This window comes from Poecilia formosa, unplaced genomic scaffold, assembly GCF_000485575.1.
Source record: "Poecilia formosa unplaced genomic scaffold, Poecilia_formosa-5.1.2 Scaffold36, whole genome shotgun sequence".
Lineage (NCBI taxonomy): Eukaryota > Metazoa > Chordata > Actinopteri > Cyprinodontiformes > Poeciliidae > Poecilia > Poecilia formosa.
Genome location: NW_006799975.1, coordinates 1135926 through 1157647, shown reverse-complemented (window position 1 = coordinate 1157647; position 21722 = coordinate 1135926). Strand labels below are relative to the sequence as shown.

The following is a 21722-nucleotide window of genomic DNA, read 5'->3' as shown; positions in this document are numbered from 1 at the left end:
GTGTGTGTGTGTGTGTGTGTGTGTGTGTGTGTGTGCGCGCGTGTGCGTGTGTGTGCGTGTGCGTGTGTGTGTGTTTGTGAGTACGCGCTTGTGCGTGCATGTAAATTCTGCAAATATATATCAAAACAAAGAAAATAATAATTTATTTCAGGAAAACACAAACCAAACACCTCCCATTGGTCATCAGTAGCCCGCCAGTCAAACGCGTGCACATCACAGAGAACCAGTTCAGGTAAAAACAAAAAACAATAAAACGCCACTTTATTGGCAAAGAAGGCCCAACAATGTCTCTACTTTTTGTGAAAATCAAAAATAGCAGAAGCTCCAGTCTCAATCTTTACCTCGTTTTACTGTACTAGCAAGGAATCTGTTCTTATCAACTGCATCACAGTGGGGCTGACACATCTCCAGTGCCAGGTGGTCAGCAGAAGAGATCTTTGGTGCCTCGTTCTCTTCCCTCTATTACAAGACTGGCCCAAAAAGCCACAAAGCTTCTTGGATAAATCAATTTTATGTGCTGCAATGTAATTAATTTGTGACGTGTATAAGGGGGTATTGTGTTTACAACCATGACCACTAAGTTAAAGTGAAGATAGGGTGGCTCAGGAGGGATGCTGGTCTGATCTCCTAGATGGACATATCTGACTTTTCGTCTCTGGATGTCGCTGTGCGCTTTACACACAATAACATGTGTCAGGTCTGGGAGGAAATTATGCAACACCACAGAGACATAAAGTGTAATGCTTATCATCACATTGGAGGACATATCGATAAAAATATGGGGTGTTGTGCTTCACGTATCCCTATAACACATTTTAAAATCAAAATTACAACGTCATTACGCGCTGAACATTTGTATTACATTTGAGTTGCTTGTTTATCCTGCTGCGGTCTTTTACCATCAAAAGAGTCCGTTTGACGTCAAAGCTGAATGCGGTTGATGATGCTCCTTTGCTGCGTTCAATAACATCTGGTAAGATCTTGTGGTTTGGTTGATTTCCTCAGTTAGGAAGTTTAAGTATTCAACAAAATTAAACGGTATCTGAAGCTTCTGTTGATTAAAAAATGTGAATGCATTTAAAATATAATTTTCTTTTCTCCGCCGAGGTCGAAATAACGCATATCGATTGAACAGCATGGGAATAGTTTAAAAGCAGTGAACCACTTTGTAAATTATTCGGAGTAAATAAGGATATCTAGAAATATCGACACTATGTTAAGCACCTGAACGTCGCGTCTCTGCCCCCTGCCCCGGCTGGGAGGAAACAGCCATTCCGAACAGCGCAGCCGTTGCTAACGATGCGATGTCCCGTCTTACGGATGAATCTTGGGTTTAGGGGCTTCATGGGTGCCGCGGTCACCAAAAACAAGGTGCGCTGACCTTTTCTTCTTTTCAGATTTCTTATAAATGGTAGCAAATGTCTGTCGCGAGCTCCGGTAACAGGCGAAAGCCAGATTCTGGATCTAATGTGTGCCGAAGAGACTAAGGTGCGGAGCGCAACGTACCGCAGGAACTCTAGCATGCTAACCGCTACATGTTTACAGGAGCTAACAGTGGAATATCTGATACTTCGCTGTCTCAAAGCTCCTTTGGCCGCGGCGGTGTAACGCAACTGTAAATGGCTTTGTGTGGTTGTTAGTGTGAGCTTGTGTCTAATAAAGAACTCTACTTAACTGCAATTGGTCTTTAAGCTAACGATTTAAATCAATGAACACCGGGGCTCGTCTGGGGTGATGTTAGGCTAACTGTTAATTTAACTGAGCCAGCCGATTACTAAGCTAGCTTTCCCAAAACTTCTGTGCTTGGACTGTGTCTGTTTTGTCGCTTATGTCCCTTAAAATTTAGCTGCGGTTCCCAACAGGAGGCAGCGGATGTGGAGTAGCTCGTAGGCTAATGCAGCTGCCATCCTGTCAAAACAAGCCCAACCTCCTCACAGCGCCCGGAAACAGACATGCTGTGTAATAGAATGGATTCAGCTGCGGCCAGACGTTGACATCAGCTCATAAATGTGATTAGATTTGTGTTTATGATTTATGCTATTCTTTCTTTTTTTAGACTGCAATAATCATACTACAAGCGTCAGTGGCTTTTATAAACAAGAATTGGGTGTAGACGTTACATTTTATTGTGGAGAGTCATCAACTCAGGATTCCAATTATACAAACAGTTGAACGTTAGTGATCGTTGACAGCACCTCTGCCAGCTCACTGTTGATTTATGGGTGAGCTTTATGAATTTATAGATGATCTCTATTTATTATGTTGTTAACATGTTGTAAAGTGGACTAGTACTTTTTTTTTTGCTCTGTTTACTCTTGGACAGTTTTGAAATATTGCCTCTGCTGCATGGATATCACGCTGTTTGCATGTCATTATAGTAATGATGATTGTCATACAGCGAAAATCTTGTTTGCCTCTTCAGATTTGTTGAAAGACTGACTGCATAAAACACTCATACCTTAATCCGGCCTTGGAGTTTTTAGTGAAAGGGGATTTGGCACATGTTCAAGCCCAGTTCCAAGGTGTTCAGTTTTGGAGGTTGGAGGAATCCTTAAAACATTACTAGGTTCTGAAGACTTCAGTGGTTTTGATTAGTTTTGCCTGTCAAATAAATCCTAGAGAAAGTATTGTCTAGTTAAGACTTCTGACTCTATTTTAAGGCTTATTGTTGTATGTTTATTCATATTACTTTATTTATTTTAATTTGTATTGTCTGCTTTGCTGGGACAACAACCCCCACCCTCTTTTAGGGGATCAATAAAGTATTATTTTTATTTTATTTAGTACCAGTCTTTGAAATATTTTGACCAGCGTACATTTGAAAGTATTTCTGAGAAAGTTCCACACTAAATTGAGATTTGTGCACCCAATGGTCAATTTTAAAAATCCTTCCTGTTTTGTGTTGTATAGCATAGGGATGAAACAATTAATCAGATTAATCACATTGAATCAATTATTGAATTAATCATCAACTAATTTAGTAATCAATTAGCTGCTAACTGAAGAAAAATTTTGAGCTGTTGTTAAAAACATGCAGTGTGATTCTATTAACCAATGTCATATTCTTTTAAACTGTTTTAAATTTGTTTTACTTTTGTGTAACCAGGTTGTTATGTGGTGCAGATTTCTGTCCAGGTCCCTCTTGAAAAAAGATGTAGATCCCAATGGGGTTTTTACCTGATTACATAAAGGAAATAAAAAAGAACAACACATTCAGAGTGTGTAGAAAAAGTGTGTAGAATATATATACATTTTGCATTTAAGGGAAAAAAATTGAAAATTTGTTCAACCTAGAACTCTTAATGCCACATTTTAGCTTCACCGTGTTCACATTGGGTAATAAAATAAAATCTTTCAACAAGCACCTTTTGCTATCTTATTACGTTGATAAGTCAAGCAGAAAGGCCTGAGCTTTCCACATGCTGATGTTAGAAGTATTAGCTGCAGAACCATCCTTTGCTACAAATAATAGAGCGTAAACTAATAAAATGCTGTTATTGCATTTTAAGCAATAGGAAAAGGAATTGATGCATCTTTTAAAGCTACAGTGTGTAACTTTTACAAAAATATATTTCTTCGATATCTGTTTAAAAAAAAAAAAAAAAAAGATCCTCCACCTCCTCCCTTTTGCGATCTGCGAAAATCACCGCTCCCAGTCAAAAACAACCAATAAGAGCCAGGAGGCAGGGTTTAGTGTTGTCAATCAACCTTCCGCTAACTAGCCTTAGCATTCTTGGCAGGCAATGTTCTGGTTAACCGCAAAGAGCTAGAGTAGTGGTGCCATCCTGCATGTTTTTGTTCTGTCCCTCCTCAGCATGTCAGTGTTATTCTTAGGGCTTCTAAAGAGCCATTATTTGATGCAGGTGCGTTAAACCAGGGAGAGAACTAAAACATGCAGGATGGCGGCCCTCCAGGACCAACTTTGGTCACCACTGAGCTAGTGAGTGGGGTAAGCACCTGAGGGACTGAAGCCCTTCTCCTGACTCTGATTGGTTGTTTCTGGCTGGTGTATTTCTGTAGTTAGTACTGGGAGAAGGCAGAGAGCACTGTGACCACATAATGATAATTTTAACAAATTTGTAAAAAAAAATATATTTTTATTTTAAAAAAAGTGACATAATGCAGCGTGAAGGTATTTCTGATATAGTATAAAAAAAGGCTTAAGAAAAATCTCCAGAATCTACCCATTTTTTTTTATCCGACTAATTGTCAGAATAATCAATAGATTAATAGAATAACTAAAATAATCAGTAGTTGCATCCCTTGTGTAATCATTCTTGTCTGGAAAAAGAACCCTTCAGTAAATCTTTCAAAGCCTCAGACCGATGAGCTGAGGAAATGCCTGACTTAACAATGCCAGGAGTCGGACGTTTACTTTGTGTCTCTTCCCCTTTAGGAAACTGGAGCCATGGGTTTCCTCTTCAGCCTCGGATGAACCGAAATAAGCTGGACCCACGCGAGCCCAGCGAGCTGCCCCGGCCTGCAGGGGGCGCTCCCCTATCCCCAACACCCTCTCCAGTCATGGCGGGCTTCAAGCGGGGATACGATGGCAAAATTGCCGGCCTGTACGACCTGGACAAGACGCTGGGGCGGGGCCACTTCGCCGTGGTCAAGCTGGCGCGGCACGTTTTCACCGGGGAGAAGGTGGCGGTGAAGGTCATCGACAAGACCAAGCTGGACACGGTGGCGACGGGCCACCTCTTCCAGGAGGTGCGCTGCATGAAGCTGGTGCAGCACCCCAACATCGTGCGCCTGTACGAAGTGATAGACACTCAGACGAAGCTGTACCTGATCTTGGAGCTGGGAGACGGGGGAGATATGTTCGACTACATCATGAAACATGAGGAGGGCCTGAATGAGGAGCTGGCCAAGAAGTACTTTGCCCAGATCGTCCACGCCATCTCCTACTGCCACCGACTGCACGTGGTGCACAGGGACCTGAAGCCTGAGAACGTGGTGTTCTTCGAGAAACAAGGACTGGTGAAGCTCACCGACTTTGGCTTCAGCAACAAGTTTCAGCCGGGGAAGAAGCTGACCACCAGCTGCGGCTCTCTGGCGTACTCTGCTCCGGAAATCCTCCTTGGCGACGAGTACGACGCTCCAGCCGTAGGTACGTAGCAACCCGAGGCGACGGGCCGCAGTGAGTCACATTGTTAATTAGAGGAAATTATTCAAGAGTAGGAGCCCATGAGCAAACAGGATGTGAGCCATTTCTTTACAGTGGATGTATATTTTCCACCAGGCATAAGGTCAGTATGGTTTGGATAATCAACCTTCTCTCGCTGGATTTTTTTTTTCCATCCATTAGCTCCAGTGCTAAAAGGATCCATGTTGGTTTAGCACTGGTTGTTTTGGGTTTCTTACCTCCAGAAGCTCTGGCTCTGTGAAACCATTCCTTTTTAAGCAGTAACGTTGAGTTGAGTCAGAGGAGAGAACCACTTTCATCAGGAAGAGTAAGTGAGCTCATGGAGACTGAAAACCACTCAAAATATTTCATGCATCATTCTTAGTTTTATTTTCAGTGTACTTAATTTAAACCACAGAGATAACATGAGCTCTGTTCCTCTTCTAGCAGTTTATGTAGATGTAAGGGGACCTGACTGTTTTGGTTCAGTTTTTATCTATTCACAGATTTTTGTGTGGAACAAAGCTCCAAATTGTTTGTGGAAAATTAGTCTATTCATGGACTCTTTTCACAAAACGTATCTAAAATATTTTTTAGAAATGCATCTCGGAAAGCTGGAATATCAAAAGGGTATTTTCTAACCCGGTGGTGTGACTGTGTGTTCTGATGGGTTCTGTGTAGCAGAACCTTTGGAGCTGCAGGATGCTGCAGGGTGCTGAGCCTGACGCTCGTCCTGTTGTTGGGTCTGTGGTGCAAGGTCAGCTGTGTTCAATCTCATCATGTCTGTGGGAGTCCCATTGCACTGAATTAACTGTCTCATTGATTTCCCATGGAGACCAGCAGAGTGCAGACACTACTGTTGTCCTTTCATTACAGGACATCATACCTTTCACACCAGCCTGTTCTATTTAAAGTAGAAACTAAAGTCAGATAATGTGGCCGGTTAAGCAGGTTTTTTTTTTTTTTAAGTATGTGGTGCTGTGAGAGCGCCACTGATGCTGAAAAATCTCTCATCAGTCACGTGTCAGTGCAGTGAGCACTTTTAAATTTAGCCTGTTCTCTGTTTCCGCTTTTCTATTATATTTATCAGAAACTTGAAGGGTGCGGCTGAGGAATCTGTGATTACATTGTAGAAATTCTTCCTTAAAATCTCAACTCCACATGGACTTCTCTTGAAGACATTTCACTGTTCAGGAACTGCATGTTGCTCTGAAGTGTAATGCCAGTAAGGAGATACTGGAATATTTAGCAGCCAAGTGGAGGTGATGTCAGTCAGACTGACTGTGGTAAAGTCTGAAGCATCTCCAGCAGCACAGGATTAGGTCGCATTTTGCTTTTCAGCAAACTCACGCTTTTCCTAGCAGGTAGCCATACATCACTGGTGTCCAAATGTTTTGTCACATGAGCTGAAAAATCATAAAGTCAATAGGACTTAAGGACCAAATAACATTTTTGGCTTATCCACTCAACAGTCTCTAAGCATTGTAAATATTTTAATTAAACAAGTAAAGTAATCAGATTTGCCTCTGGAAAGGAATGTGTAACTTACAGTGTTTTGCAGGGTTGTGTTTTTGGAAGAACGTTTACACATTTTCTAGATATCGATTGGAAAAGAACAACCTAACTTGGCCAGTTCTGATCTATAAAATCAGGATTTAGTCTGTCTATGAAAATGCTTCCTGTATTTAGCCAAATTTAATAAATTAATGAAAAACAGACTTCAGTGTAGCAAAGTTTGCCTTTGAGTATAAATCATTGGACAGATGTGGGACAAACAATGACTGTGCTTATTGAAAGACAAATAGCAGACATGACCAGATAACTTTCAAACCAGTAAATGTCTTGGTTTAAATTAATTTATGTTCAGGCATTATATTCCTTTTCATGTTAAATCACTATTACTAATTCCTGTTTCAGACAGCAAGGTCTTACAACACACACACACCCACACACACACACACGCGCACACAGTCACACAGTCGTGTTTTCATTTCTTGTGGGGACTTTATATTGACTTTCATTGATTTTCGACAGCCTAACCCGAACCATCACATACCTAACCCCTCTCCCAGAAACCTCATTCCCCTCATCAGGACCAGGATTTGTGCCCACAAGAAGCAGTGGTCTCCACTGCCTCATGATGTAGACAGAAATAGGTCCGCACAAGTATATAAACATCTGGTTCACACACACGTATGCATGTGATGATTAAAAAAAAAAAAAGGTTTGGTCGTACAGTGTGGTGTTGAACCACAAACCTCACACATTATATTTAGTGAGTCAGATGGGAAATCTCGCAAAACGTCTCAAGACCAAACGTGAGTTCAGTGAACAAACATAGCCGACTGAGAAGAAACTATGGTGATAATATGTGGAGTATGTATAACAGAGAAAAAAACAATAGACATATCTGATGTCCACTAGACCTTAAGGTGTGGTATGGTCGTTGTTTTGTCGTCTTTATTTAGAATTTCCCTCCATGTTTCCATCAACTCGCTTTCTGATTGGCTAAATGTCACCAGGAGCAATTAGCAAACTTATCAGTGCAATGGTAGTAAAAACTTAAAGGTGGTTTGTTGTGATGACTTCCTGAAGGCGGAGTTTCAGAAAGAGCTAGAGTACTTAAAGAGACAGAGGCCCAATTAAGGTTTTAAATGTCATAATGAAATTTTTAAACTCATATTTGATATATACAGCATTTTATAACAACTGAAGGTAACATAGTTACTTGATTGTGCAATATGTGGCTGTAAAATAAAATAAATAATACTGGCCCTTTAAGACCAGATCCAAAGTCAGAAAGAGTTTATGGCAATAATAATTAGAGAAACCTAGAGCTGACTGACGAGTTCACATCCAAAGAAAAACATATTCAACAAACAGTGACATTGAAATAAATATAAAGAGGATTTGTTCTGAAGGTGGAATGGTTTTCTTTAAATTTTCCTGGATGAAAAGCAGAACATTATGTTAACCAGAGCATCATAGGCCACGGTGACTGTTTTCCATAGTAGAGTCTGTGAGAGGCCAGCACATGATCACTCTGTTGTGCACTAAAAACTAGAATTGTGTCCCTGCAGCACTAGTTGTTCAGTTAGCAACAGGAGCTGTAGGCCTCAGATCTTGATCTGGATCAGGCTCCAGGCTGCAGTCTGCAGATAGAACATGCCGACCCAGGCTGTAGTAACCACACGAGCCCATGCAGCAGTAACCTGAGCTCAACGGATGTGGTTAGGATGAATGTGCGTAGAAGCAGATGTGCAGCAGTTGCACAAAGATCTCCCTCCTGTCAGAGGAGGTTCACTGATTGCAGTTTTCTGGTTTGACCTGCTCATTCTGAATTTGGCCAATGCCAATTTTTTTCTCTGAAATGTTAAATATAGCAAGAAAGTCACTGAGTTGGTAACAGTGGGGTGACTGTTGTTAACTGCAAACGTGGACTGGGCTAACAGTCAAACCTCTCTAAAAGCAGAGCAGAAGAGGACAGTGGTTGATTTTTAGACCTTTGCTGATGTAGATAAGATTGCAGGATAAGATCTGCTTCACATGTAAGTCTCAGCTGGTCGCATCTCTCCCAAAATTTAGGAAATCGGCGCCAATTAATTGGTGCACCCACAGTTCATGTGAATATCTTGTAGAAGCCGAAAGTTTGTGAAACATCATGACATGTTTAGCAGCACACCATGCTGCTAAACATGCTTTAGATGTTAACAAGTCTGATTCGCCATCCTTTGGCGAACTTTGGAGTTGTTTTGGTTACCAGTTCAAGTTTATTTGCTTCGCACATTTCAGCAGTTTAATGGCTTATGTCATAAAAACATCACTCAACCCCCAGCTGTGAAAACAAACATTAAACGTTCCGTTTCTATGCTGCACCAAGTTTTGTAAGCAGTTCTCATGCTGTTGTGTGAAGGAACACACCAAGAGGAGTTTGGTCCTAGAAAGATAATGTGAATAATGATACTATTTATTTTCTGTAAACTCACTGTGCTCTACTGTGGAGGACACAAACTACCAAAATACAGAAATGATGTGTGTCGACCTTGTCATAATAAAGTTAGGTTGTTTTGACTGCTATCACCTTTACAAATTAATATATATATTTTTTTCTAATAACATGTCTATGTCACTAGTTTACTAAGCAAGGCAGTTTGATTTTTATAGCAGATTTTTAGCAACAGGGCCATGCAAATAGTTTTTCATGATATGAAGCAAATTAAAAAAACAAGCAAGCAACAAGTGGAAAAGTAATGGAACATTTTGACATTGTGGTGCGGCTTTGTGTTCAGATCTATGAATGATTGATGTAAATAAATTATAACTGCATTCTAGAAGTAGTTTAGTAGTCGGTTATTCGGATGATTAATCAATTAATCGGATAAAAAATTTGGCTCAAGCTGTAGATTTTTCTCTTAACCACTTGAGCTTATTTATACAATATTGAAAGTGAATTAAAAGATGAAAAAAAAAACAAATAGTTCAATGCCTTTTCAAAATAAGAAAATAAACTTTTTATTGACTAAAATGCAATAACAGCATTTCTTTAGTGAACTCTTGATCATTTGTTGCAAATGATGCATCTGCAGCTAAAAAAAATCCTTCTAACATCAACATGTGAAAAACTCACGTTGATTTCTGCTAGACTTACAGTATTGCTCCATCCCATTAAATCCCTTTGAAGTTTAAACTCCACTGAAGTTTGTGGTTGTCAACTGGAGAACGTGTTGAAAAGCTAATCCTGCCTCTGCTAAGCTGAATCATTTCTTGATGCTTCGTTATTGTTGTTAGCAGATGGAGTTTCCTGTTTGTTTGGGCTGTTGGCTGCGGTGGTTTATGTATTAGCTGTGGCAGTGAGGCGTTTGCTGTCAGTGGTCTGTCTTTGTTAGAGTGATGGGAGATTCAGGCAGTCCCTCTGTGTGTCTCCCTGCCTCAGACATCTGGAGCCTCGGCGTGATCCTGTTCATGTTGGTTTGCGGCCAGCCGCCTTTCCAGGAAGCAAACGACAGCGAGACTCTCACCATGATCATGGACTGTAAATACACTGTACCGGCCCACGTCTCCAGTGCCTGCAGAGAGTAAGTACGGATCCGCCGTCCTCTCCACTTCATTCTTCATTTATTTACTTATGTATTATTTATTAAGGTGGAGTTTTTTCTCCACTCTTTGCCGAATGTACCTCTGAAAAATGACATTTAATCAAACTTCTTCTATTTAGCACTTTTTACTCAGACAAGCAGGGTTTTCCTCAGAAAACTTGCTGACCCTGGTGGTCGGGCACCGTGGCGGTTCACCGGGGTTTTGTATTAAAGGATGGTAATTTGACAGGAAACGTAAATATTACTGGGTAATTATGTTACTGGAAGACATTGCTGACAGTACTTAAACCCACAATTACAGAATATTAAAAACAACAAATAAAATAAATACAATTAAAATAAATATCAATTATTTGCACTTCTGTTAAATCCAAATTAAGTCAGTGAATTTAAACTCAATGTAATACTGATCACATTTAGAACCGGCCCAAAGCATAAACAAACTAAAAGAATATTGATGCTGTTGAATTTGATTTAATGGTTACAGGATAGATAAATTAAGAGATTATAAATTGTTTATAATTTCAATTTAAGATTTTAAGGAGCTGGCAAGTTTACTTTGTAAAAGTTCAAAGATCAATCTTCATATTTAGATTGTTTTGGATCTTAGTAAACTACAATTACATTTGACTGCTCAGTCAATGAAACTAGGGCCCCTCTCCAGGTTTCACTAAATCCATGTTGAAACGTTGTTGGTAGTGCTGATGGTCTTAGCAGCAAGAGGGGCCCCTAAGTCAAATTCTACTCAGGGCCTTATTCAACATTGAACCGGCCCTGCATGATGAGCGAGACCCGCTGCACAGCGCATCTCTGCAAACACAAAAAGAACCTTGAAACCTTAAATAAAATGAATTAAGACTCTAAACAAAACCACCCTTCAAGAAATATATATATATCAGAAGAATGGAAATGATCAAGCTCATTTTAATTTACCATGCAATTAATTGATTAATCACTTATTGCGACAGGTTTAAGAATTGCTTTTCAAACTAAAGTAAAAGTTTAAGTAGAAATAAAAATTCAGGGAGTCCCTGTGTGTTGTCTCTCTGCCTCAGACATCTGGATCCTCGGCATTATCCTGTTCAGACTGAACATAAGGGGTAAAATAAATAAATAATGTGTACAGTGTACATAGGTGTACAGTAAATAATACTGTAAATTAACAATGGCATGCTCTGACCTTTGGTCCAGTCTTTAATTATTTCTTCTGTTATCAAAGTGAATCTGCAGCCTTGTCCACTTGTTGCTATATTTTTATCTTTGACTCCTCCTTAGTACTAAGTTCTACTCAAAAGGATATTATTACTTTTATATCTTTATAGATGTTCTTTATTATTACCTGGAAATCTGATAAATCTCCCTGAGTATCCCTGTGGGCTAAAGACAAGACGTTTTTAAAGCTCGAGAAAATTAAATGCATTTTACGAGGATGTACACAAATGTTTTACAGGAAATTGCAATGTTTTATTTCTTATTTTTCAAACTTAGGTTTTGCTCCACTGAATGTGCCTGTTCCTGTCCTCTTTTGTTTTTATGTAAATATGTGATGAGATTTTTTTTGTGTTGACGTTAGTGAGCTGAGATGTGAAGGGGTTTGGATTTGTTTTCAGTTTTACTTTTAATTGAATATTGTATTTTCCCTTTGTTACAAAAAAACCAACGAAACAGCTGACAGTAAGTGCATTGTATTGCATTTCTTGATGCACTATCTTGCACCAACACACACTATGGACATTAAGAGTCAATAGATGCCAAAAAATGTTTTATAAAATTGTAAATTTATGTTTTGCTAAATAAAAATATTGTGAAAAAAATAGCATGCTCTGCTGAAAAAGACTATTTAGAAGAAATGTAAAAACATTCTCAGCACCATCAAAGCCTACATCTCCCACTGTCAGTGAACACAACACACTGTATGTTCAGTTCTTCCATGCATGGCTCACACCAGTGGACCTGTGGCTCAGATCAAGCCTAATTATTAGAGGATGTGTTTGTTTGAGTGAGACAGTGTTTGAGTTCACATGCTGAGAAAAACCTCAGACATTCTAAAGATAAACATTTCTCCAATAAAAACTTCTAAATGTGTCACTGGTACTGAATGTCAGGTCTAAACTCTGTGTTTAGCAGCAAAGGGGAATTATTTCCTCCAATGAAAGCACCTCTAAAAGAAGCCAAAACACAAGAATTGATAAATTATGATGAATTAAACCTTTTTCACATAAAGTGTTTGTAGATCGATAAGACTACATAAGCAGTCAGACGACATTGCTTCCTCTTCTGACCTTTAGTGTATCTTGTCCTTCTCTTCTCAACTGGTTCTCCATCTCATCTCAGTCTGATAGACCGGATGCTGCAGAGGGACCCCAAGCGCCGAGCCTCACTGGAGGAGATTGAGAGCCACACCTGGCTGCAGGGGGTGGACCCCTCGCCGGCCACCAAGTACAGCACTCCTCTGGTCTCCCACAAGAACCTGTCAGAGGAGGAGCACAACAGCATCATCCAGCGCATGGTGCTGGGAGACATCGCTGACCGGGAGGCTATAGTGGAGTATGTTTCATTCCCCTCTAAACTAAAATGCTCTGTTATTTGTTGCTCTTTATACAACTGTCATAAAACATGCTGCAGAGTGTGCTGTTGGGTAGAATCCACACTCTGTGTGTAACATGTGTACATGATTATAGGAAGTCACTTGTTTGTATGGTGAGAGAAAACCTGTTAGAGGCTGCTGGCAAACCAAAGTTCCCAGTTTTTCCTTGTCAGATTTTTTTCTTTTTAGAAACTCTTTAAAACCATGAATGATTTTCCTTCTACTTCATAGTTTTGCACTGCTTTGTGTTGCTCTGTTTTACGTAAAATCCACAGTAGTCTTGTAAGTCAAGACCAACACTAGAGTGTATTGTGACTGAGACCAAGACAAGCTCCCCACACAAATACACCAAGCTAGGTGGCAAACAGCTAGCAATAAACAGAAACTTATGTCCAAAAACACACAGTATGTAACTAGCTTAGCATGTGTAGCTAATATTGACTAAATCTCTTTGTGTAAGGACCGGGTGAAGAATTTTTTTTTACAGAGGCACATTGCTAGCTGGCTTTGCTAACATCAGTTTCACATACTGTCACTTTCCTAAAATAATGGCTAATGTCATTGTTTGGCAAAAGTGATTTTATCTAAACAAAATGTTCATCCCTTTTTATTGTTAAAATATGATTTAGGCAAAAAAAAAAAAAAAAATCACTGTCTAAAAGTGACCAGTCATTATTTAAGGACAGTGATGATATCTTCAATCAGTCCACAGTGTGCCTGCTGGGCCCTCTGTCTCCTCTCCTCATCATGTGTGTTCTGTTTCAGAGCCCTGGAGACCAACAAATACAACCACATCACAGCAACGTACTACCTGTTAGCAGAGCGGATCCTGAGGGAGAAGCAGGAGAAGGAGGTCCAGACCCGCTCCTCCAGCCCCAGTAACATCAAGGCACACTTCAGGTAACAGCTTCCCCCGCTGCCGAGGGAGACGTCAGGAACCTGTGGTAGCTAAACATCACTGTCACTGTCGAAGTAAAGATCTGAGTCACTCAGTGCATTTCCATTATAGATGTGGGCAAAACTTTGTCAATATTCCGCTAATGTAGAAAGAACGTGAAAGAACAATTGTTGTGTTTCTATTAAATAAGAAACACAATGAAAACCACACGTGAAGAAGCTTGTCCACGTGATACGTCATTAACAAACATCTTTCACCTACTTGCTATAGCCAGTGACAAGATCCCGTTGTTGGTCATGTGACTCGTGTGATGCAGAAACTAGTGTTTCCATTGCAGTTCTGCAAAATAAACCAATTTTGATACGACCAAAAAAATAGACCTTTTTATTGAAAAACAAGTTGTTGTTTTTTTTTTTTTTTTTTTTTTTTTTCAAAATTGGTGTGCTTCCATTAAGCAAATTCCTTTTCGAAATGTCATATTACATAATTATATGGTCAGTGGAAACGCAGCTGCTGTGTGAAGTGTGGAACTGCCCTGGCGTGGTCACAGCAAGCTTCCACCTGCTTGGATCAGAGAACTGGAGGAAAGAAATCCTCTGAGCTATAGAGCAATCTGTGTCTCATCATCATTTCCCATCATTACTTCTAATGTCTGTTAATTCTCACATTCCTTCCCAGCAGTGCTAGCGGTAGCTTGGACCTCGACCATTACTCACGCTGCTATAAACTAAGATGATGAGTCCTTGTTTGGTTCATCCCTCAGCTATTTGCTCCATGCTTCCTTGCCAGCATTGTTGCTCTGAGACTTAGCAGGATCACACATTGAGACATATTTTGCTCAACATAACTGGACGAATCAGTTTGAAGCAGCTGTTTGTTGCCATGGTGACCTGGATGTCCAGGTTCTCATTAACGCCATACCTGCTTTAAGACACCAGGGAGAAGGTGTGTGTCAGCAAATTTTCCAGTGCTGTGTACATAGCAACAGTAATCTAGCCAAACACCACACTGACATCTGGAGGTGTGTGTTGTGCTTCTTGTATCCAAAGTGGGAGTGTTTTATTCTCATACAGGAAACTCAGCCTTAATGTCACAAGTTAAAATATCTCATATTTACACAGTGAGACAGATGAAGGTTCTATCAAAGTAAAATATTCAAAACTAACTGAAAACATGATTTTCTTTTTATTTGAAGCAAGAGCAATAATAACAAGAATGAAATAATTTAATACAGTGGTTCAGTGTTTGCAGGTTCACTCAGTCTCTACAGGATTTTTGTATTCTGTCGATTTTTAAAAACTGAGAAAAAAATACACAATATTGTATAACGAAATTGTAGGTATAACAGGTTTCATCATATAGTTGGTGTCGTGCAACACAGAAGGAGCAACAAACCACAGACACACACGCACACACACACACTCTTATTTTAGTCACCAACATTCAGATGTCAGATGGGAAACCTCGCAAAACGTCTCAAGACCAAACGGGAGTTCAGGTTAAACAAACATGGGCGACTGGGAAGAAACAACGATGATAATGTTTGGATTATGTCTAACAGAGGCAAAACGATGCAATGACATCAGCTTGAACGTTCTGGTGCACCATGGCCATTGTTTTGTCTTCTTTATTTAAAATTCACTCCGTGTTTCCATCAACTCGATTTCTGATTGGCTACATGTCACAGTCAACAGGCTGCATCCTTGTTTGTCCTCAGGGAACACCACACACGCTGCCATATCGGGCCAAGACAATCCATCATGTTCAGTATCAACAGCTTTAGACCGGAACGGTCCTGGCATCCTTCTCAGCAGACCAGGACCACCACACATCTCCTAAATTTATCTTAAAAGCCATCCTGACGTTTGAGTTGTCCTCAAAATTGTCGGAATGAAAAATTGGCGTAAAAATCTTGCCATGTGAACGAGGCATTTAGGACCTACCATTTAATAGCTCAACTGTGAGATCTCCTCTAAAAATGCTTGATATGTTTTGATAGTTTCCTCATCACATATACCTGAATATGCATGAATGGAGTAGAAACCATCTTAGCAGTACCGCCGAAGCTAGTACCCACTGTCCTCCTAACCTCTGCTCTTGGGATTTCAGCCAATCAGTGAAATGATTCAAGGACCATGTTGGAATAAAATGTCACTGTGCTCCAAAGTGATTTGATAATTTTTGGTTGAATCGATAAATGAAAGCAGGTCAACCATTCGTCTAATATTCAGCTTCATGCAGCCAGCATGCTTAGTTCAGTGACTGCACAGAATTATCTTTTATTTTTTTGACAAGTTTGCACAAATCAATGGTAGTTTGGCTTATCTGTTCATCAACTTGTGTAGTAAAACAATGCCAGAGTTGTTTTCCTCCACCATCATGTCTTCCTACAGCAGTAACGGGAGCGTTGGCGTCCAGGGAGCAGCTGTTTGTTCCTCCCTAACTGCTACATTTTCCTCTTTTTTTAAAGGATGGAGAAACAGCCTCATTTCAGCCAGATGACCAGCAGTGTGCAGGGTTAGAGCTGCATTTCTCCATTCCCTAGGGCAACCAACGTCTCTTTTGAATCAGCACAACATCCTAGAACATTAGTTAACTTTATTTACATCAGAACAAGAGGAGAAATGTGGACTTTGAGGAACTGACACTGAGCTGAAATCACAAACACATGCAGAGATCTAGTGGTTGGTTTAAGGAATCTGATTCACCACTAAGTTTGGATCACTTCCTCCTCTGGTGTTGATTTGTGGTTTATTTAATCAGAGCAGTTCTGCAGCTGCTACCAGCTCTTGTACCAGGTGTGACAGTAGTTTGTCGCTCTACTCAAATGTAATGTGACAAGGTGTTCTCTTGTTTGACCCAGACCATGTGTGTGTGATGTGTGTGTGCAGGCAGTCCTGGCCCACCAGAATGGACATGCATCAGGACATAGAAGACTCTCTGGCTTCCTCGTCCATCTCGCACGCCGGGGGCCCCCAGTCCCCGGCCCGGAGTGCAGAGAACCTGCTGAACGGACACCGTTCCAAAGGCATGATGGACCTGGGCCGGCGGGAGGAGGCCACGGTCACCGACTCAGCTCAGGTTTCCATCATGTTTCATCTCGCATGTGCAGAAGTGATTGAAGGGTTGTACTTTGACTAGACCAGACCTGTCCTTCAGCTTCAAAAGCGTGCAGCCGTAACAAAGCCATCAGCTGTAGTATTGATGGCACTGCAGGATGTTCCCTGATGATGCTGCCTCCTAATGAATGGACATGTGTAGTTGATTCCAGTAAGACCAGGAAGTATCTCTAGATTACTGAAGACCGATCAGACACACTAACAATAGACACAGAAGCTCTGATCTAGAGTGCTTTGTCTTTGAGTTCATTTTGTAGACTGGTTTTTTGACAAGATGTTTCTAATTTTAAAGGGGCAGTAATATTTAAGATTGACTTTGAGCTTCACATCATGTTATGTTATTTACTCATCAAAAACATATATGAAGTGTTGCTTTGATTTTTTTCATGCGTGTTTGAGAAATCCTTTAATCTCTCATAGAAACCATTAGGCTGTGCAAAACACCTGGGTGGACCTAGCCCCGCCTTCAAGGACAATGCTCCTCCTCACAGCTTCAGTTTCCAAGCTTCTGCCTCAGAGTAGCCCTCCCCCAAAAATTCCAAACTCAGCTCCTTCAGACTAGCCAGCAGTAATTAGCAAACACCTGGTGGAACGGCTCATCTGCTGAGCTCATTACAAGAGTTACTTCTTAGCTCAACGCTGATAAAAACATTGTTAAAGGGTTAATAGAGGAACCATGATGACTTCCTCAAGGTGGAGTTTCAGAAAGAGCAGGAGTTTTTAAAGCAAAGAAGCCCAATTTCATTATGTTTAATTAGAAAGTAAAAAAAAAAAGATTGACATATTTTGCATATATAACATTTTTCAACAATTGAAGGTAGCATAGTTACTTGATTGTGCTATAAAATGGCATTATGTGTCTGGAAAATACATAGCACTGCCCATTTAATAATATTCCGGAGATGAAAAAAGAAAATCCCAGAAACCTGTTAAATATGGTTGAAATAACTCAGAGGGTCTTTATCATCCAGATGACCTGATTGGCTAAGCAGGTTCAGGCTTCTCTTGTCGCTGACTTGCCACTTGATTTTCTCTGCCCTTATAAATAGGTGCGTGCGTGCGTGCGTGTGTGTAACTCTGTAACACTTGTCCTGTGTTGTGTTTGCTTCAGGGAGCCTGTGCAGCAGCAGCTTCTGGTCCTGCTGCTGCTGGGACCTTCAGAGCTGCAGGTCCCTCCACATCAGCAGCCAAGCAGAGGATCTGTCTGTTCAGGTCAGAGTTTACCTCAACCTCCTCTCAGATCCGAACTCAGCAGATCCAGTGATCTGGTGTATTTGTTTCTCTTTGATCCTCTGCTAATTTGGCCCTGTCCTTTCTGCGTGGCTGTTAGGGTGGAGGAAGATGAAGAGGAGGAGGAAGAACAGGACCCGTCGCCCCTTCCGACCCAGGTGATCCTGCGGCGGAAACCTCCCTCCATCACCAACCGCCTCACATCCAGGAAGAGCGCCCCGGTGCTCAACCAGATCTTTGAGGAGGAGGGCGAATCGGACGACGACTTTGAGATGGATGAGGGTCTGCCACCCAAACTCAGCCGGCTCAAGATGAACATCGCCGGCGGGGCTGGGGGTGTGGGCTCTGGGGCTGCCTCGGCCGCGTCCCCCGGCCCCACGCAGAAACGCTACCACAGGCGCAAGAGCCAGGGTCGAGGGTCGTCCTGTTCCAGCTCGGAGACCAGCGACGACGACTCAGAGAGCCACAGGAGGCGCCTGGACAAGGACTCTGGTTTCACCTACAGCTGGAACCGGAGGGACAGCAGCGAGGGGCCCCCCGGCAGCGAAGGTGGTACTGGTGGGGGCAGCAGTTCCGGCCAGGGGAAACCCCCCTCGGATGGTGGCGGCTCCTCTGGCCCAGACAGAGGCAGCCCCCCTGGTAACGGGGAGAGGGAAGGTGGCAGTGGTGGAGGGGGTGGTGGGGGTGCCGGAGGGGGCCACCAGGGACAGGATCGACCCTCCAGCTGCTGCAGCAGCTCCACCAAGCCGGCCCTCAGCACGGCGAGCCGGCCCTCCCGCACGGCGAGCCGTGGCGCCGAGCTGGTGGAGAGTCTGAAGCTGATGAGCCTCTGCCTCAGTTCGCAGCTGCAGCTGCAGCAGCGCAGCGGGCGGGGGGGCCGAGCAGGGGGCGGGGCCAAGGTCATCCTGGACCCCTGGGGCGTCAAGGAGAAACCAACGTGGAGGATCTGCATCAGCTCCACTGACAGCCTGGACTCCATCGGCCTCCCCACCGCCGGCCTGCCCCGTTCCCACGCCGTGCTGCACCTCCGCCAGAAGGGGGCGCCGCCCGGCAGCAGGGACGCTCACAGCAACCTGCACGGCCTGAAAAATGGCGTGCTGCAACTACCTCTGTGTGAGAAGAGCATCTCTGTTAACATCCAGCGCGGCTCCAGAGACGCTCTGCTGTGTACCTCAGCTCCAGCCAGCTGCTGCCAGGTCATCTGAGGCCCCGCCCCCTCACCCGCTCCACCCAGCTCCTCTGTTTTAAACGCCTGTTTTTAGCCACTTGCTTGTACCATTTTCACTTGTTTTTTTGTTTTTTTTAACCAACTGCACTTTATTGTTCTTCAGCTGAATGTCAGAATTGAGTCCAGTTTGATAAAGAAGTGAAACCACTATACATCGCTTTTTATATGAGCTTAAAACAGTTCAGAGCGGAATTTAGGTGAAATGATGTCTGTCGATGGAAGATCTCTGCTGCTTTTTTGGTTGTCAGTTTTCCAGGCCTGGGTCAAATCTGAACTGTAACGTGGAATGTTTCAGGATGTGATGGTAAGCAGAGCTTCATTCAGATTCGGGTTCAGAGTTCTGGGACTGGTTTGAGTTTCCAGTCGATTCTTCCTGCTCTGTCAGCCTGTCTAACATTCATCTGGTGTTGTTGGGCTCTACTGCTCTGGGAGTTTCAGCTGTGGAGGAACCACAGCACCAGAACAAGGTTCATGGTTCAGAGTCATGATGAGGTCAGAGGTCAGCTTAGGTCCCACTTACAGGTTCCAGCTTAACCAGGAAAGCAGACATTAACCATAGCAGCACCAAAGTGTCCTCTGTGTCACTATAAACCTTCTTCTGATTTTACTGTTTTTACCTCTAATGAGGAAGAATTACAGGAAGTGTCAGAATCTGGTTCTGGCCACTTTTGATCCCATTTCCACAAAGCTGTTCTAAATCCTGACCCAGTTAAGAGTCGATGGTGAAACGGAACCAGTGACCCACCAGTCTGCTGTTTGCTGGGTGAGAACTGGAGGAACTGGTTTAACACTGGACCTGGTTCTGGTGGAAAGGCCTGCCCGGATGTAAAGCCATAAATGACATAAACACGCCCTTTTGGCCTTTAATAATGAGCAAACAGTGTAAAGTTCAAAGGTCACCATGTTCCATCATCAGGAGGAGGGAAGTCCAAGGCTGGCTGGGCTGCCAGGTGTTAGGACAGCAACTTATTCATATTTTTGCTAACGTGGATTCCTTCCATCAAAACAATCATTTTTACAGAATCTCCTCCTGATGTTTGTGTTCACTCCTTCACTCATCAGCTCTGCTTTTCCTCCTGTTGCACTCAGACAATCTGCAGCTCCTCTTCCTGTCAGACTTTCCTCTGCAGCTTTAAAGTTCCGATCAGAATCTACACATTATGAACATTAATGATGATCATATCAGTTGCTAAGAATTAGAACTGGTCATTTTGCATGGTGGGATTATTATACAGCTGCAGGATGATTTGAAACATGACTTATTACCTGTTATGAAGACGAAGGAGTCTTCATGAATGTTTACGACTGTTGTCATGAAGTGTCATTTGATAAACAATGATAGAATGTAAAGTTGACCATTTTAATGGACTTTTAATACAATTCTGTATTAAAAGTGTCATTATTTACCAAATGACACTTCATGACAACAGCCTTAAACATTCATGAAGACTCATTCATGTTCATTAAAGGTGTTAAGTCATGTTTATGACAGTGTCATGTCAGTCTTATGCACACCCCATCAAAAAAAAGTGTCACCTCCAACTTTCTTCTTGGGATTTTGACTTTTTCTTGGATTTCTGACCTTTATACAGAATTTTAAGAAAAAAGTCAAAATCCTGAAATTTTAAGTCAGAATTTAGATATTTTTTTGTCATTATTCTGACTTTAAGAGATTAAAATTAAAGTCAGAATTCTGACTTTTTTGTAAAAAAGTCAAAATTCAAGAACGATTTCTTATTTTCAGTGGCTCTAACCTTCTGTACCTTCATGAATACATTGACTGGATAAAGATTTCTGACTTACAAAGCAGCACCTTCTAACAGAAACATTTCATTTGAAGAAAAGTGTGGCGTTTTGTGTAAATTCTTGCATGATGTTGCATTAAAAAGTCACTTGCTGACCAACTATGGAAAAATAAGCTGATAGATTTTGGTTTTCTCCTCCTCACACCTGAACGTCTCCCAAAGCTCACTGTTCATGCGGCTGCTGAGTCATGTGTTGTGTACATAGCGTTATGAAGATGAAAAATGTATTTTTTAAACATGTACATTTTATGAAATGTCTGCTGTTTGATTATTGTTTGTGTTTCTTGCTGGTGTGTTTAAAAAAAAAAAATCGGCCATGTGAGAGTCGGCAGGAAGTGGAAGAGCGGCCATGTTTTAGGGCATTGGCAATAAGCTATAGCATGTGTTGCAGCTATCTGTACAGAGACGTTTCATTAGCTTCACTTTTTCTGTCAATTCCAAACCTGCGCAGCTTCTCAGCTGCCGCCGTCAACTTTTAGTTTCGTCGAAGATTTCCTGAAGAACCAAATGTACATAGAGTTGTAAATATGGTGCTCTCTTTACCTAGAACATTTTGGTGCATAGTTGTACAGTAAAACTAGCCTTATAATGACCGTAGTAATCCTGTATGGATGTGTTAGTTGCGTGGGCAAAA

The 21722-nt window shown here is 41.8% G+C and overlaps 1 protein-coding gene across 2 annotated transcripts; it reads left to right on the top strand.

The window, feature by feature from the left end:
• The first annotated feature begins 1256 nt into the window (after positions 1–1256).
• snrka (SNF related kinase a) lies at positions 1257–20873 on the top strand. 2 transcript variants are annotated; one of them, XM_016670670.1, is made up of 9 exons: positions 1257–1371; positions 4397–5110; positions 10059–10200; positions 12556–12768; positions 13574–13708; positions 16598–16787; positions 17937–18037; positions 18156–18713; positions 19800–20873. In XM_016670670.1, the coding sequence occupies exons 2-9, from the start codon at positions 4432–4434 to the stop codon at positions 19834–19836; spliced, it is 2055 nt and encodes a 684-aa protein (XP_016526156.1). In that variant the 5' UTR covers positions 1257–1371; positions 4397–4431; the 3' UTR covers positions 19837–20873. The 2 variants fall into 2 exon arrangements, with proteins under 2 accessions (XP_016526156.1, XP_007550493.1); XM_007550431.2 differs by lacking the exon at positions 19800–20873 and having other exon boundaries at positions 18156–19435.
• The last annotated feature ends 849 nt before the right edge of the window (positions 20874–21722 follow it).